Source organism: Meles meles, chromosome 16 (genome assembly GCF_922984935.1).
Source record: "Meles meles chromosome 16, mMelMel3.1 paternal haplotype, whole genome shotgun sequence".
NCBI classification, from domain to species: domain Eukaryota; kingdom Metazoa; phylum Chordata; class Mammalia; order Carnivora; family Mustelidae; genus Meles; species Meles meles.
The window spans coordinates 60,981,563-60,999,058 of NC_060081.1; the positions used below are offsets into that span (position 1 = coordinate 60,981,563).

Consider the following 17,496-nt stretch of genomic DNA (forward strand, 5'->3'; position numbering starts at 1 on the left):
AAAGTATAGAAGACATCACTAAATCATTCAATAACGGGCACACAGTCATCTTCTGTGGTGGGAAGTCCTCACCATTGTTCAGGAAGAATAGAATCCATCACTTCCCTCTGTGTTTTGTATAACAGAAGGCAGTTGTTAATTACCCTTTCTAATCCTTTTCCTCCGCTGTGTTCTGACAAGGGTTTGGGAAGAGGTAGAGAAAGCAACTGATATGATAAAGGGTGCCTCGGTGGCTCAGTTCGTTAAGCCTCTCCCTTTGGCTCAGGTCATGCTCTCAGGATCCTGGGATCATGCCCTGCATCAGGCTCTCTGCTCAGCAGGGAGCCTGCTTCCTCCTCTCTCTCTGCCTGCCTCTGTGCCTACTTGTGATCTCTCTCTCTCTCTCTGTCAAATAAATAAATAAAAATCTTAAAAAAAAAAGCAAGCAACTGATATGATATGGTTTTTGGGATGACAGGAAAATCTCTGTTTCCCACCATCACCTCCAGCCTCATTTCCAAATATCTCCTCTCCCCGTTATGCTCAATAATGCCTAACCCTTCTCAATTAGAGATTCATGCCTTTGGCTTAAGAGCTCTACCTTGTTGAGTTCTTGGGTGGCTCAGTTGGTTAACTGTCTGCCTTTGGCTCAGGTCATGATTTCTGGGTCCTGGGATCGAGTCCCATACTCAGTGGGGAGTCGGCTTCTCCCTCTCCCTCTGCCCCTCCCCCTGCTTGTGCTCTCTGGCTCTGTCTCTCTCTCTCTCAAATAAATAAATAAAATCTAAAAAAAAAAAAAAGACCTCTACCTTATTAAAAAGCAAACATCCGTGGTGCCTGGGTGGCTCAGTGCGCTAAAGCCTCTGTCTTCAGCTCAGGTCATGATCCCATGGTCCTGGGATCGAGCCCCGCATCAGGCTCTCTGCTCAGAAAGGACCCTGCTTCCCCCCCACCGCCCCCGTCTGCCTCTCTGCCTACTTGTGATCTCTGTCTGTCAAATAAATAAATAAAATCTTAAAAAAAAAAAAAGCAAACATCCTTGGAAGACTAATCATTTCCACATAACAACCAGTTCATTAGAGAAAGGATAGAAAAGGATCTTAGAGCCAGGAAGGAGGGGGAATCTGAGAGGAGAGAGATTTTACAGTTTTATCTAGTCCAAGTTTACTTGCCAGGATTGATGTCTAGGAAATTCTACCTTCCCCCCAATCCCATCTTTTACTTACACAATAGTTTAATCTTTTTTTTTTTTTAAGATTTTATTTATTTATTTGACAGAGAGAGACACAGCGAGATAGGGAATACAAGCAGAGGGAGTGGGAAAGGGAGAAGCAGGCTTCCCGACAAGCGGGGAGCTTGATAGGGGGCTCAATCCCAGGATGCTGGGATCATGACCTGAGCCAAATGCAGACAGTTAACAACTGAGCCACCCAGGCGCCCCAGTTTAATCTTTCAATAAGAAAAAAAAAAAAGTAATTTCTTTTAAAGATGTATCTCAGTACAAGGAAGTAAAACAATATTTAGAGTAAAAAAAGTAAGACTCTAAAATAATAAAGACTTGGCTGGGTCAATAATAGATAGTGAATAATACCTTTTAATAGTATATGATGAAAATAAAACTGAAATCATATTCAATTATATTGAACTTTTAACATATTATAACACAAATGTCCAGACATTTTTTGATTTGTATGTTTAAAAAATTCTATAAAACACAAACCTATGTCTGAGGAGAGCCTTGTAAAAAAAAAAATGGAGATATTTAGAATTACAGGACTTGTAACTGTAATCATTATTAAGTACTTCTTCAGCCTTTCCCAAACTGTTGAGGTAGTAAAAAGCAGACCTCTGCTTCTTCTTCTTCTTTTTTTTTTTTTTAAATAATCTCTATATCCAACATTGGGCTTGAACTCACGACTCCGAGATCAAGTTGCATGTTCCACGAACTGGCCCCGCCAGGCACCCCAGACCTTTGCTTCTTAATGGATGCTTCTCTCTGTGAATTTTAACACAATGAAACATCAATAAGTACCGTACGTGCCCCTCCCTGTTGGTGGTGTTACTCAGAAAATAAAAATCTCCTTGGAAGAGACGGGACTCTGGCATAAATATGAGTGACGAGAATGGATTCTTTTCAAACTCTTACATGTCTCTGGGGATCTAAACCACATCCTAAACCTTGAAGTCTGTTCACTGCTGTGAGACAGTGTAGTACATGCGATCAAACCCAGGATCCAAACAATATTTCTTAAGAAAAACCACCACCTTTTGTTCTAAGTCTACTCTTTCACGGTGTTTGAAGCACATTCTATTCTATTGAAAAATGAGGTATGCTAATTTTGTTTTTATTATTTGGGGTTCAATATCAATTTGCAACTTTTTTTTTTTGGTTATATGAATTTGGAGTATGAGTTCAGCAACTGGGAATCATGGTAGAGTAGTTCTGTATTTATTGACCATAGAGAGAACAGAGTAGAGGAGGAAAGGGCAGAGCCGACCAGCCAAGGGTGTGGACTTTGCCACCAGACTCTTGAGTTTGAATCCCGGCATTCACTAGTTATGTGACTCAGGGCAAGTCATTTTCATCTTCTGTCCCTCAGTTTTCCCACATGTAAAATGGAGAGAACCATACATAGAGTGGTCGAGAATTGAAAGAGTTAATCATATAATGCCCTTAGAGTCTGGCTCATTGTAAACATTCAGTAAGTGTTATTTTCACTGGATAACCATAAAATGTATAGTTCAAAAGTGGAGAGTGAAGGTGGTTTAATGCAGTGAGGCCAAGGAGTAATTCAAATGCGCTCAGTGCACTGAAGTTTAGCATCCAGCGTCCATCCTCCAGGTGTCCTCTTGGCTCTGCTCAAGGGTGGAGATTTAATTCAGCAGACAGCTGGGGCCTGCACTTGACTCAAAACTCCTAACTGCTGTCTCAAATATGAAGATCTCCCTTGGGCAGGGATCCTCTTGAGGTGACACTTGGCATGCTGAGACAGCCCCTAAAACAAACCCAACTCACCATTAATCATAAAGAAGTGTATAAAGATGTCTTGGCAGAGGGCTGGGGGTGAAAGGTGAAAATCGGGGGGACAGGGTGGTGAGGACTCGTGTTGCTCACTTTACAACAAAAACTTCATGTAATGCACCGTTGGGTGTGTCTATTTTTCAGGTGCTAGTTGACTCATTTCCTCTCTTTTCTCATACCACATCCTGGAGGCCTCTCCATTGCCCTAGACAGTTCTGCTGTGGCTCTCCACTTAACCTTCCTCAACCGAACCTGGCAAGCAGACCAACAGTGACCATTTCTAATTAATCTGGTATGCCTCTTGGGGGTTCCCGCCTTCTACATGCAGCTTATCCAAGTATTCACCCAACACGAACTAGTCTCTTTTTGGGGACACTTCTTGAAAATGTTCTCCATCTATGCTTAAAGCAGACAGTGGGTGCTCAACAAACAGTAGTTCCTATCCTGAAGTCACATGAAGATCTGATAGGGGTTGTAGGCGAGGGAATCAGGAAAATGAAAAAGGGAAGGAAAGAGTGAAAATCTTACGGGACTGCGGTAGATTTAGTATTTTATTACTTCAAAAATTTTTTTCTTGCTTCAAGGTTTTTAAGGGAAAGACAAAGAAGGAGAAAGGCCACAGGGATTTTATAAAAATATATCAACAAATATCAAACTATGAGAACTGGTTGTTACTTTATTCTTAAGATTGTTGACAAGTACATGGGGCTTTGACAAAAGACCCAAAGGTATTAAATTGCAATACATTTTTTAATAATTAAAAATTTTTAAATAAACACATAATGTATTATTAGCCCCAGGGGTACGGGTCTGTGAATCACCAGGTTTACACACTTCACAGCACTCACCATAGCACATACCCTCCCCAATGTCTATAACCCAATCGCCCTCTCCCTACACCCCTCCCCCGGCAACCCTCGGTTTGTATTGTGAGATTAAAGAGTCTCTTTTTATTTGTTTCCCTCCCGATCCCATCTTGTTTCATTTATTCTTTTCCTACCCCCCAAATCCCCCCACGTTGCATCTCGACTTCCTCATAGCAGGGAGATCATATGATAGTTGTCTTTCTCCGAATGACTTATTTCGCTAAGCATAATACCTTCTAGTTCCATTCATGTCATTGCAAATGGCAAGATCTCATTTCTTTTGATGGCTGCATAGTATTCTGTTGTATATATATACCACATCTTCTTTATCCATTCATCTGTTGATGGACATCTAGGTTCTTTCCATAGTTTGGCTATTGTGGACATTGCTGCTGTAAACACTCGGGTGCACATGCCCCTTCGGATCACTACGTTTGTATCTTTAGGGTAAATACCCAGTAGTGCAATTGCTGGGTCATATAGTAGCTCTATTTCAACTTTTTGAGGAACCTCCATGCCTAAAATTGCAATATTAACATTTATTTCGAATCTCTTTTGAAGCTGTGCTCGACCCGTTTACCAAGACTGTAACTTCATGGCAGTTCTGGCATGCCTCAAAAACTCAGCAGAATTTCACTATTTCTGCAGATTTAACCAAGAGCTGCCCTCCCTTATATATTCTAATTCTTTTTTTTTTTAAGATTTTATTTATTTATTGTCAGAGAGAGAGAGGGAGAGAACAAGCAAGAGGAGCACCAGGCAGAGAGAGAAGCAGACTCTCTGCTGAGTGGGGAGCCTGATGCGGGGACTCAATCCCAGGACCCTGGGGATTATGACCTGAGCCAAAGGCAGACACTTAACTGACTGAGCCAGGGGCCCCTATATTCTAATTTCTTAGAGATGTGGACAGCAAAAAATATGTTCTGAGGTAATTAAATGGGTGGAGGTAGCTTCAGGCTGACATTGCTTGAAGTCTGATTAAAAAAATGGGGCACTATTTTTTTTGTGGTTTCTGAAAGAATTAGTTTTTACCCGATGTTACTTACCTTGCATTTCTAAGTAGGAAGACAGCTCATGAGCTTCCTCAACCCGCAAACGGACTGCCTGGAGTCTGGTTCAGCCCCCAACTTGTGCACTCGGAAGAGAGCCCGAGAGGCGAAGATGCGCAGGGAGGGCTCAGGATCACCCAGCAGATCTCTCAGATCTAAATGGTCAGAAAACCCAGGTTGGAGGTGAAGATCTATGGAAATGATCACTGGTCTAGACCCCAAACAGCCAACAAGCCTACAGCAGCTGAGATGAAGGACTAACTTTTTCTAAGACCGTTTGAAAGTTATACATTTGTAGATCAATTCCAATTTTGACCCACGAAACTTATTCATCTTTGAATTGCCAAATAGTTTTTTTCCTTTACAATAACCACACTGCTAAGTAGTCCACCCAAAGCAAATCATCTGTACCTGTCAAGCTATGTTTAAGATTGTTGATTTCTAAGTTCCTGTGTTGGTCCTAGAGACTACGCTTAAATCATTGCTCCCTTTTAAGTTTTTTTCTTAATTTTTTTTTAGTTTTTATGTTTCTTATTGCAAAATAAATAAATAATAATTGTGTAGAAAATTTAGATAGCAGATAAGCACTAGAAGAAAATCAGTTACCCATCATTCAACCACCTGAGAAAATCACTGTTACGTTTCTATTTCTTTTTTCTATTTAGTTACACGTGTGCCTTTTTGTTCAAATGGAACCACATTATACATATTACCTAATAGTTGCTTATTTAATATTGCATCATTACTTATCCAAGTCATTAAAATTTCTTTCTGTAATATTTTTCATGGCTTTGGGGTGCCTGGCTGGCCTAGTTGGTAGAGCATGCAATTTTTCATCTTGGGGTTGTGAGTTCAAGTCCCATGTTGGGCATAGAGATTATACTTAATTAAAAAAATATTTTTCATGGCTTCATATGATTCTGTAATATGGATATACTATACTTTATGAAACTAATTTCTTTGTATTTCTAATTTTGGATGTTTTCCATTTTTTGCTATTTTAAATAACACTGGAATGAACATTCCTGTACTGATTTCTGCTTATTTTCATAGGTTAAATTCTTAGCAGTGAGATTGATATGTCAAAGTATATATTTACTTAAAGGGTTTGACACATAGTGCCAAACTCCCCTATAAAAAAGGTGTATCAATCCATGCTCATATCAGCACAGTGTATGATAACGTCAGCTTTTGGGTGCCTGGCTGGAACATGCAGAAGAGCATGTGACTCTTGATCTCAGGGTCATGAGTTCAAGCCCCACATTGGATGTAGAGATTACTAAAAAAAACCCAAAACATTATTTTTTAATTTTTACTTTTTAATAATAAACTTTAAAAAAAGATAATGTGGGGCACCTGGGTGGTTCAGTGGGTTAAAGCCTCTGTGTTTGGGTCAGGGCATGGTCCTAGGGTCCTGGGATCGAGCCCCGCATCGGGCTCTCTGTTCAGCAGGGAGCCTGCTACCCCCTCTCTCTCTGCCTGCCTCTCTGCCTACTTATGATCTCTGTCTGTCAAATAAATAAAATCTAAAAAAAAAAAAAAGATAATGTCAGCTTTCCTTAACATATATATGTTAGGTATTAATTAGTATTCTGTGCCATTTTGACAGAAAAACTCAGACTCATTTCTCATCATTGTTTTGTTTTACAAACAGTTTGAAAAATTAATTTTTTTAAAGATTTTTTATTTATTTGACAGAGAGAGATCACAAGTAGGCAGAGAGGCAGGCAGTCAGAGAGAGAGGAAGGGAAGCAGGCTCCCTGCTGAGCAGAGAGCCCGATGCGGGACTCGGTCCCAGGACACTGGAATCATGACCCGAGCCGAAGGCAGAGGCTTTAACCCACTGAGCCACCCAGGCGCCCCTGAAAAATCAATTTTTAAAAAAGATTTAATTAATTTACTTTAGAGAGGGAGAGAGCAGAAGGAACAGAGGGAGAGGGAGATGTGGCCCCCTGTTGAGCAGGGAGTCTGATATAAGGCTCTATCCCAGGACCTTGGGATCATGACCTGTGCTATGCTGAAGGCAAATGCTTAACTGACGGAGCCACCCAGGTGCCCCCAAATGTTTTTTTAAGATTTTATTTATTTATTGTAGAGGGAGCAAGCGTGCATGTGCAAAAGTCAGGAGAGGGGCAGTGGAGAGTGAGAGGGAAAGACTCTCAAGCAGACTCCATGCTGAGCACTGAGCCCACATGGAGCTCGAGCTCACAACCCCAAGATCACAACCCGAGCAGAAACCAAGAGTTGGGTGCCCAACCTACCCACTACCCAGGTGCCCCTGTTTTTAAAATTTTAATTACTAGTAATAGTAAATATTTTTCATACATTTATTGGCCATTCATCTCCTATGAACTGCTTATTCATACTGCTTTCCACTTTTCTTTTGAGATCTACTGATTTATTTAAAGTATATGAACCCTTTATCATATTGCAAATATATTCCCTAAATTTTTGTTTAGTTTTCAGTTTTGTCTGCTTTTTTTCAAAGTTGATTTAAATTTTTTTACATCAATAAATCTATCATTCTTTTACTTTATGGATCTGTCTTTGGTAGAGTACTTAGATAAAGCTCTCTTTTTAAAAAAGTTTTATTTAATTAAGTAATCTCTACACTCACTGTGGGGCTCAAACTCATGACCCCAAGATCAAGAGTCATACGCTTTACCAACTGAGCCATCCAGGTGCCCCTAGATAAGGCTTTGTTTTTAATTTCCAATTCTCCAAGAACTCGAAAATGCTCAGGGCATCTTCATAGTTTGAAGTTTTTTATTTCTTTTTTATTTTTTTAAAGATTTTATTTATTTGAGAGAGAGAATGAGAGAGAGAGAGAGAGAAAATGAGAAGAGGGAAGGTCAGAGGGAGAAGCAGACTCCCTGCCAAGCAGGGAGCCTGATGTGGGACTCAATCCGGGGACTCCAGAATCATGACCTGAGCCGAAGGCAGTCACTTAGCCAACTTAGCCACCCAGGCGCCCTCTTTTATAAATTTTTTAAAAATTTTATTTTTAAATTTTTAAAAAAGGATTCCATCTATTTATTTGACACACAGAGAGCACAAGCAGGCAGGCAGAGGGAGAGAGAGAGAAGCAGGCTCCCTGCCAAGCAAGGAGCCCGATGTGGGACTCGATCCCAGGACCCTGGGATCATGACCTGAGCTGAAGGCAGCCATTTAACCGAATGCGTCACCCAGGCGCCCCTATTTTTAATTTTTTAAAGGATTTTGTCTATTTGAGAGAGAGTGAGTGAGCACAAGTTGGGGGTGGCGGTAGGCAGAGGGAGAGGGACAAGTAGATTCCCTGCTGAGCAGGGAGCCTAAAGGGGCTTGATTCCAGAACCCTGGGATCAAGACCAGAGCCAAAGGCAGATGCTTAACTGACTGAGCCAGCTAGCTGCCCCTAAAGATTTTTTTATTTCCCCTTAAAGATTTTATTTATTCATTTGACAGACAGGGATCACAGGTAGGCAGAGAGGCAGGCAGAGAGAGAGAGGAGGAAGCAGGCTCCCCGCGGATGAGAGAGCCTGACGCGGTGCTCGATCCCAGGACCCAGGAACCATGACCTGAGCCGAAGGCAGAGGCTTTAACCCACTGAGCCACCCAGGCGCCCCAAGATTTTAAGTAATCTCTACACTCAGCACAGGGCTGGAACTCACTGTATATACTACAGAATGATCACCACTACAACAAATCTAGTTAATACCTCTAATAATCTTTTTCTACAAGTATTTTTCCTTTTAATTTAATCAATTTATTTTACGTGAACTCTACCCTTGATGTGCGGCTCAAACTTATGACCCTGAGACCAAGAATTGCATGCTCTATTGACTGAGCCAGCCAGACATCCCTCACATAATCTTTCTTTTTCTTTTTAAAGGTTTTTATTTATTTATTGACAGAGAGAAAGAAAGCACAAGCAGGGGGAGTGGGCGGCAGAGTGAGAGGGAGAAGCAGGCTTCCCACTGAACAGGGAGCTCGATGTGGGGCTTGATCCCAGGACCCTGGGATTGTGATTGTGACCAGAGTCAAAGGCAGATGCTTAACCGACTGAGTCACCAAGGAGCTGCACCTCATAATCTTTCTTTTTCTTAAGATTTTATTTGTCAGAGAGCGAGCGAGCGAGTGAGCACAAGCAGGGGGCAGTGGCAGGCAGTGGGAGAAGCAGGCTTCCTTCCTGCTGAGCAAGGAGCCCAATGTTGACACTTGATCCCAGCACCTCAGGATCATGACCTGAGCCAAAGACAGATGCCTAACTGACTGAGCCACCCAGGCCTCCCACTCTCATAATCTTTCTTGAGAGCTTGTTTGGAGGTTCTAGCAGGGGAGCGCAGCTACTCATATACCCTTGACCGAAGAACGGTCCTCTCCTCTATCGGGGAAGGTCGTCCTCTTCGACCGAGCGCGCAGCTTCGGGAGGGACGCACATGGAGCAGTGAGGGAGGAAGGGGACACCCGCCTAGCCAGCCAGATCAGCCGAATCAACCCTGGCGATCAATGGGGTGACAGATGTCGCAGCTAGATCGCCCTCATATCCTCTCATAATCTTTCTTAAATAATGTCCAGCTTCTGGCTATTTTACCAGTTACATATTTTTATTTTAAAGGCAGTGAATTGTTCAGGATTTTTTTTTTTTTTAAGATTTTTTTCCTCAAGATTTATTTATTTGAGAGACAGAGAGCTGGGGAGGGGCAGAGAGAAAAGGGAAGCTGACTCCCTGCTGAGCATGGAGCCTGAAGTGGGACTCAATCCCACCACCATGAGATCACAAGCTGAGCTGAAATGAAGAGTTGGACACTTAACCAACTCAGCCACCCAGGCATCCCTGGAAAATTTTATTTTTGAGTAATCCTTACATCCAACATGGGGCTTGAATTCAGCATCTGGGTTCAAGAGTCTCATGCTCTATCGACTGAGCCAGCCAGGTGCCCCCAGGATTTTAATTTGGTTCTCATAATACATACTTTCGAGTTGTGAGGCTTGGTGTTTTCATGGCATTTTCTAATTGTGTGACTGCTTCTTAAGTGGGAATAAATAATTCTTTGAGAGCTAAATCTTTAAAGCTGTATCGTTATAGAAAATTTCCACTCGCTGCCAATTCAGGAAACCATTTATTTACATGATGCTTGCCTTATATGACTCTAAACCTCTGTATTACCAAGTCCTGCCCCCTCACAGGACAACCACTTATAGAAAATAGTGCTGCAGGCATCCCCATGGGTACCTGGGAGCTATCGTCATAACTTACTCAGATGGTATTTCTAGGTGGAATCAGGAATTGTTCCCAAGACACTCGTCAAAGTGGTTTCCAGACCAGTAGGGTCGTGTCCTTTCCTAATGGGGGGACTTGGACTGGGATGAGACTGTCATTCACTTGAGGTCTCCAAGGTCTTTATTATTGCAAAAGTCAGGTCCTCTGGTTCCCAGGGTTTGAGCTCTGTCAGACAGCCTGCCCACAGCCACCACCTCCGATCCCTTTTGAAATGTGAATCACCCCAAACCAAATCTAGGTGTGTGATCACTCACCATTCTCTATCCAGTCAGTGCCCTTCATCCTGAGCTCATTTTGATCCACGTACTTTAATAAGAGTCCTAAATGCAGGAGAAAGTCAGTGAGGCTGTGGTCTGGCTTTGGCTCTAAGCCGTTGGCAGAATTGGTCTTTTGATAATTAAGATTTTAAAACTTGACTTTCAAGTGCCTGAAAGTTACCTAGAGATAACAGCCCTTTTCTCCAAAGAAGTGTTTTCAAGGTCATCTTCATAAAGAACTGGGATACCCAAAAACACAATTTGGGAAAATATAGGATAAAGCGACTGTAGAAATGAAATGATTGTTTATACCTACAAATAAGACTGCTGCTCTTCTGATAGGCAGTTTTGCATTCTTGGAGAACATCAATGTTTGGGCGAGGAGGTTAACTTTCCCCTGGCATTTTTTTCCCTAAGTGGGGGAAAAAAAAGGAAGAGTAGGAAGGAGTGAAGTACACCACAGTTTTTGTCAGCCTCGCTGCAGTTTCCAGAGCCAGGGACGATGCCGGACATGAGACACATAGAATATGGGGCTCGAAATAGTAACTACAGTTGCTTACTGAATGTTATGTCACAACAACGTCCCTGGACAGAGTTACATCCTCTGGACACACTGTGCTCACAGCCCCCTACTCTGCAGATTGTGCCCGTGGTGACTCTAAATCCATCTCCACTTCTCTGTATCTGTCTTCTCTGTTCCCTCAGCTCTGCCTTGAGCTCTGCCTCCCAATCAGCTCCTCCCGGATCGCTCCCTCTGCTCTGAGCATTTCTGCAAGTACCCCTCTCTTGGCACATATCATTTTCCATCTTGAGTTTCTATTTAATTTTCCACAGAGGTTTTATTGCCTTTACTAGCTAGCAAGCTCCCTTAGGAAGTTTCTATCGTTGCCATGTTTCGGGGTTCTCCATGGCCCACTGCATATTGGATATGTTGCACTTACTGGGTGAATAAATGGACCTTTTGGTGGTTCTGTTACAAAGACGGGCAGCTCAGGGATAGGAGGAGGATCATCAGAATCTGTTCCCAGAGATCTTATGATGTCACATGGACAACCTATGATCTTGTGTATTGAGAGCACTGAGTTTCTGCTCCCAGGGCCTTGGATATAGGTTCGGGTACAGGTCAGAGAGATAATCCTCAGTGGAAAGGCTGACACAATGGTACTGTGAGGCTTCCTAGACCCATTAAGTCTGATCAGAGGAGCCTGCACTGGGTCCTAAATAGGTTACACATACGGAAGACCCCAGTCCTAGCGTCTTTGTAGTAGGATCCCAGCAGTCCTAGAGTCAGAAGTCCAGAAAACTATGGATGGGCCCCCTGAAGCCTCCCTGGCTTGAATCTGCCCCTGAGATGGGCCCCAGGAACCTTTGTCACGTTTGTGAGGTGAAAGGACACCATCTGGGCCCTAGCAGAGCCAGCAGCGTGCTGCCATCATGCTGCATGGCTGACAACAGCAAGGTAACCCTTGCTGGGGGCCTCCTAAACACGCTCTAGTGGAGGGTAAGACAATCCACTATATCCAAGAAAAGGATGAGAGATCATGGTAAAGGCGATACACAACCCAGTTCCACTCACTTGCACGTACCGTTATCAGCCTGACCCATAGCCTCTGACCCAGGTTAGTGGGGCTCCCAAGAATTCAAAAGAGAGTCTTTTTTATGAGGAAACGTAGTAACAGAAAGTGAGTCTGTGACTCAGTTCGGAGGAAACTAGAGAAATAGATTCCTCATACAAGACAGTTCATGGATATCAGCTGCTGATGTGAAGGGATGAGGGATGTCATGTTCCTCCATTAAAAACTACATCAGAAAAAAATAAGTATGCTAGCCTATAAACGAGTGAACAAAGCCATTATTGCTCACATACAAAGAATTTGCAGACTGCTCCAGCTTCACTAGGGCGGATGTACCAGGGATCTTTGCAGTACACTTCCGGGGGCAGCTTCCACTTCAGGAACTGGGCACATATCGTTAGGACTTGTCTGCTTTCCTGTGAAAAGGATTATCTGAGATCAGCATCTTCAGACATTTTTTAGCTGAAGTAAACTTTCTTCAAATAAAACTGGCTAAAGTGAGAGCAGGGATGGAAAGGAACCACAGTCCTGCCCTCTTTCAATTTCTCCAAACAGTACCCCTAAAGGGGACCCATGAAACCTGCAGAGTTGTGGGGAGGCTGTAGAAACCACTGGTCTGAGACAGAAGTGAGAGCCATCCAGTGTAATACCAGAGCAGGGACTGGGGCAGGGGTTCCCACGACCCCACGCATGACAGATAGGGCTCTTCACACGCCTGCTGCTCTGTGACATTCTCCTGTCACTTTATACAGGGAAGTGGAGCTCCTCTCCTCACAGCCCTTGTGGAATCTCTGGCTTGGGAGGAATTCTGGACAGTACTGATCCCCTCCCAATCCAGATGCGTGCGTAAAATTTAGCAAGATCCTAAAAATTAGCAAGCTAGTGGGCTTCTCTGTTCACAGCTCTCAGAATGCCTCCCAGGTACCACACACCACCCCTTACGAGTATTCAAGCAAATACTTGTCCCAGGTCCACTAGATTTGGGCCATTAAAATTCCTTTGGGGACTGATGGGAATACAAGTTAGTTCAGTTACCTTGTTTATTTGTAAATATCTAATAAAGTTAAAGATACCCAGATATTCTACTTCTGAGTTTGTGCCCTCAAGAAATTCTCACACAGGTACACAAAGAAATACGTAAAAGAATGCTCACTGCAGCATTGTAATAATGAAAAACTGGAGACACTCTGAATGTCCAAGAATAGGAGCACCGGAGAAGTGTGAGGATATCCTCAAGATGAAATTCTGCATAGCAGTGAGAATAAATGAACTGGAGCTTACAGTGTTGAGCCAAAGGCAGATGCCCAACTGGCTGAGCCACCCAGGTGCCCTGAAATAGTCCATATTTCTGGTTACAAGACCATAATATTCCTCCCAGGTTAAGGTACCAGGGCCCACCATAATATTAAGTCTGGTTTCTGATCCTGCTTTTATTTCTGCTATGGGGAACACGGGTAGGGAAAGCTCCAGCATTTTTCCAGAATCCTTGCAGCCTAAACATACTTCTGGACTATTATATCTGGTGATCATAACTAGCAGATTGGAACGAACAAGCTCCTGAGTAATGAGACAGTACCAAAAATGATGACCTCCTACCCACAACTCTATGGCAGAAACTCTTGGAAGATTAAGGAGACGTAGAGGCTTCTCTAGATTGTCAGAGAAGCTACTATTTCTTTCTTTCTTTCTTTTTTCTTTAAGATTTTATTTATTTATGACAGAGAGATCACAAGCAGGCAGAGAGACAGGCAGAGAGAGAGTGGGGGGGGAAGCAGGCTCCCCACTGAGCAGAAAGCCTGATGCGGGGCTCAATCCTAGGACCCTGAGATCATGACTCGAGCTGAAGGCAGAGGTCCAACCCACTAAGCCACCCAGGCACCCCAAGAAGCTACTATTTCTGACTTAGCCTCAACACAAGTCTATTTGTCTAAAGGCCAGAAGGCAGTTCTTGAATAAAGGAAAAAGATAATGGGATATTGTCATTGTCAACAAAAAGAGTTTGTTGAATCCGGCACTGTATTTAGGCTCTGTGCTAGGCTAAACATTGGGGTGGGGCTACAAAATGGTATAATAGATTGTTCTTACCCACAAAGGACCATGATATGTTATACAGAAATAAAGAGTAAGATTTTTCACACAATTCACTTAGGCAAAATAATTGAAAGGCAGCCTGTGTTATAGAAGATGGTGAATAAAGATGGTACCACAAAGTCCCCGCCCTCAAAGATGGAATGCTTATTTGCAGATTTGGCTCTGGATTGGAAGTTATTCGGGCATGAAAAAAGTTGACAGAGGGATTACCTTTGCTACTGCATCATTTTCATCCTGAGAATACAGAAGTAGTGGAACCAAGCTGTCCAGGACTTGATTCTCTACACCCTTCTTATCTGTGTATTTCACAGACTTTATGGAGGCTCCAAAGAGGGTCATGGAGAAACGGTGAACATCAGGTCTCACCTACAAAGGGAGTATCCAAAGGGAAGCAGTCACTGAAAGTGTTCACGCTTAACTTATAAGGGCTAGGCTGGGTGAACCCCCAGTCCTAACATGAGGCTATTTAGCTGTAGGTAGCTGAGGGCAAGAAGCCAAATATATAGAGATAGTAGGACCTGCTGCTTTGTAGGACTTGTTGTTCTCTCATTCTGCAAATAGGAAGCGTGGTCAGCACAGCTACATGCTGTTTTGCTGAAATTCAGAATCCCAGCCTTGCCGTACTTGACTCTTCCAAGGAAGAGTTCATTGTGCTCTATGAACTTTTTGTTTAATCTTTGGGATATGGGATGGGGACAGATGTATAGTCCACCACCTTGACCCAGTCCTGATTGTTCCTTGAAAGACATCTTTTCTTTTCTTTCTTTCTTTTTTTTTTTTTTTTAAGATTTTATTTATTTGACAGACAGAGATCACAAGTAGGCAGAGAGGCAGGCACAGAGAGAGGAGGAAGCAGGGTCTCCACGGAGCAGAGAGCCCGATGCGGGGCTCAATCCCAGGTCCCTGGGATCATGACCTGAGCCGAAGGCAGAGGCTTTAACCCACTGAGCCACCCAGGCGCCCCGAAAGACATCTTTTCTTATACAAACTCCTTCCTCAACCCATGATCAGGGTGGTACCCCGGCAAGTCTCTACATCTCAGTTTTTGTTTTTGTTTTTGAATGTTAACACCATGTTAACAGTTAACACCAGTCCTACTAACATCACAGGTTACCTGGAAGGGTCTTATTAAGAGAGGAGATTTGAAAGTGCTGTGAACGTAAAAAGATCTATAGGGGCGCCTGGGTGGCTCAGTGGGTTAAGCTGCTGCTTTTGGCTCAGGTCATGATCTCAGGGTCCTGGGACTGAGTCCCGCATCGGGCTCTCTGCTCAGCAGGGAGCCTGCTTCCCTCTCTCTCTCTCTCTGCCTGCCTCTCTGCCTAGTTGTGATTTCTCTCTGTCAAATAAATAAATAAAATCTTAAAAAAAAGATCTATATAAAATAGAATATATTTATTACTATTCCAATTTCTATTTCTTGTTATGTTGATTACCCTCCCCTAGGAAAGTCTCTCCTCTCTCATTGTCTTACATCACCAAATAGGGAGAACAGAGTCTTCATCATGGCTGTCAGGGTGGTGAAATCCATTGTTCCAACAAGTTGTAGGAGTATCTGGATGGCCAACAAAACAATCTTCTCATCGGTTTCACATAAGAGGTCTAAGATGCACGGCAACAGACTCTTGATGCCTTCTCTCTGTGTGTCCAAAGGGAGTGCACCATCACCCTCTTGAGAGCACTTTATCTGATAGCAAAGTAGGGCTCCCCACTTTTACTCAGTACCTGGTGCTTGTTGAATTGGTAGCACTGGCTAGTTGAGAGCAGAAAAGTAATCAGACGCCATGACTGCCCTCCCAGTATTGGCAGGGCTGATACATAGAGAAGGGGGCAGAGCTATTGTAAGCTGCCTCACTGGTCAGAAGTGGGACCCAGTGGGGATGGCCAGTAACCGATTTAGGATTAATGTAAGAAATTGCTTCCTATAAGAGAAAAGTGGAATGGCTAGCTCAGGTCATAGTGAGTTCTCTAATATGGAATGTATCCAGAGGCAATAAGATTCCTTGGAGGAATTCAGGCAGAGATTGAGGACCGTTAAGGGTCCTTACCATTCTGAACTGGGATTCTATTCTTCTCAAATTCCCAAAAGGAAGCAATTTCAGAGTTTTATAGTTTAAAACATACATGTAAAAAGTAAATAGAATAAGGCAACAAATATTCGTGTATCCAAACAACCAGAATTAACATGCTAGCATCTGTCCTCTTTGTTTCAGATATAGATACATATTTAAATATTTAAAAAAGGGGCGCCTGGGTGGCTCAGTGGGTTAAAGCCTCTGCCTTCAGCTCAGGTCATGATCCCAGAGTCCTGGGATCGAGCCCCGCATCGGGCTCTCTGCTCAGAGGGGAGCCTGCTTCCCCCTTTCTCTCTGCCTGCCTCTCTGCCTACTTGTGGTCCCTCTCTATCAAATAAAGAAATAAAATCTTAAAAAAAAAAAAAAAAAAAAGAGTTCTAAATATTTAAAAAAATAGAATTCAAGTGATAAAATTGAAGGCCCAGGGATTGGTTTTTCCTTCTGATCCAGGCCTGGTTTCTAGCTATGTCTGTAGACAATGAGCTCTCTTTCAACATGAATGTCAGCAATCCTTGTTTAGATGATACACATCCTGGGAGCAGATATGGTCTAGCCAATGTAGTCCTTAGGGCAACACGGTACAAGACATAAAAGGACACCTTTATGTCACCCAGGCTGTGATGACAGTGAGGGTACCACCTTATACAAATTATAGGTTTCAAATATTATGAATATACATGACTTGGAATTATTTCTTAGGATTTCATGAAATACTTAAGTCAGTACTTACATATTTCCTAGGCATAAAATTTAAAAGGTACAAAGGGATGTATTCCTACTTGCTCCTATTCCCAGGCTACCCAATTTCCTTCTCGGCTGTTACCAGTTTCTTGGGTATCTTTCTGGGGTATGTTTGATTTGTGACTTACGAATCAGTGGTCTGGGGGCCCCTCCTACCATCTCCTGGTGTTTGATAAGATAGCGCAGTCCCTTTAGGGCAAGAAATTTGAAGACGCTATTTCCGTGATGTAGCCAGTCTTTCAAGCGGACGACAGAGTATATGCTGGGTAGTCTCCTAGCCACTGGACTCTGGAGAAGCTGGAAGAACCCAGAAATCAGCCAAAGAAGTTACCTTTAAGCCCTTTTTCATGAGGGGAACCACCTTCCCACCAACTCCAAAATGTATTATTTTCCTCTACTATGTGACAGGGTAATGTTTACACTGTAGGTACATAAAGAATGCTGAATAATGAATATATGGCAAGAAGAATTTCAGTAGGCTTGAATCTGAAACTCTTTCTATCCCACATCTGAAGTGGATCCCAGCCTGCCATGAAGTTGGATAGGGCCCAGGAAGGCAGATACTGTGGCTTTATAGGCTTC

At 42.9% G+C, this 17,496-nt stretch overlaps 1 protein-coding gene across 1 annotated transcript in view; it reads right to left on the bottom strand.

The window, feature by feature from the left end:
- Positions 1-1,580: 1,580 nt before the first annotated feature.
- The window catches only part of MROH8 (maestro heat like repeat family member 8), a 59,942-nt gene continuing 44,026 nt past the window's right edge, over positions 1,581-17,496 (bottom strand). The window contains exons 17-24 of the mRNA XM_045980872.1: positions 17,071-17,211; positions 15,573-15,737; positions 14,312-14,467; positions 12,304-12,426; positions 10,749-10,848; positions 10,434-10,499; positions 4,914-5,071; positions 1,581-1,975 (exon numbers count right to left, since the gene is read on the bottom strand). Coding sequence (XP_045836828.1) covers positions 4,923-5,071; positions 10,434-10,499; positions 10,749-10,848; positions 12,304-12,426; positions 14,312-14,467; positions 15,573-15,737; positions 17,071-17,211 — 900 coding nt within the window. The 3' untranslated portion in view covers positions 1,581-1,975; positions 4,914-4,922. The remainder of the gene's footprint in view (positions 1,976-4,913; positions 5,072-10,433; positions 10,500-10,748; positions 10,849-12,303; positions 12,427-14,311; positions 14,468-15,572; positions 15,738-17,070; positions 17,212-17,496) is intronic.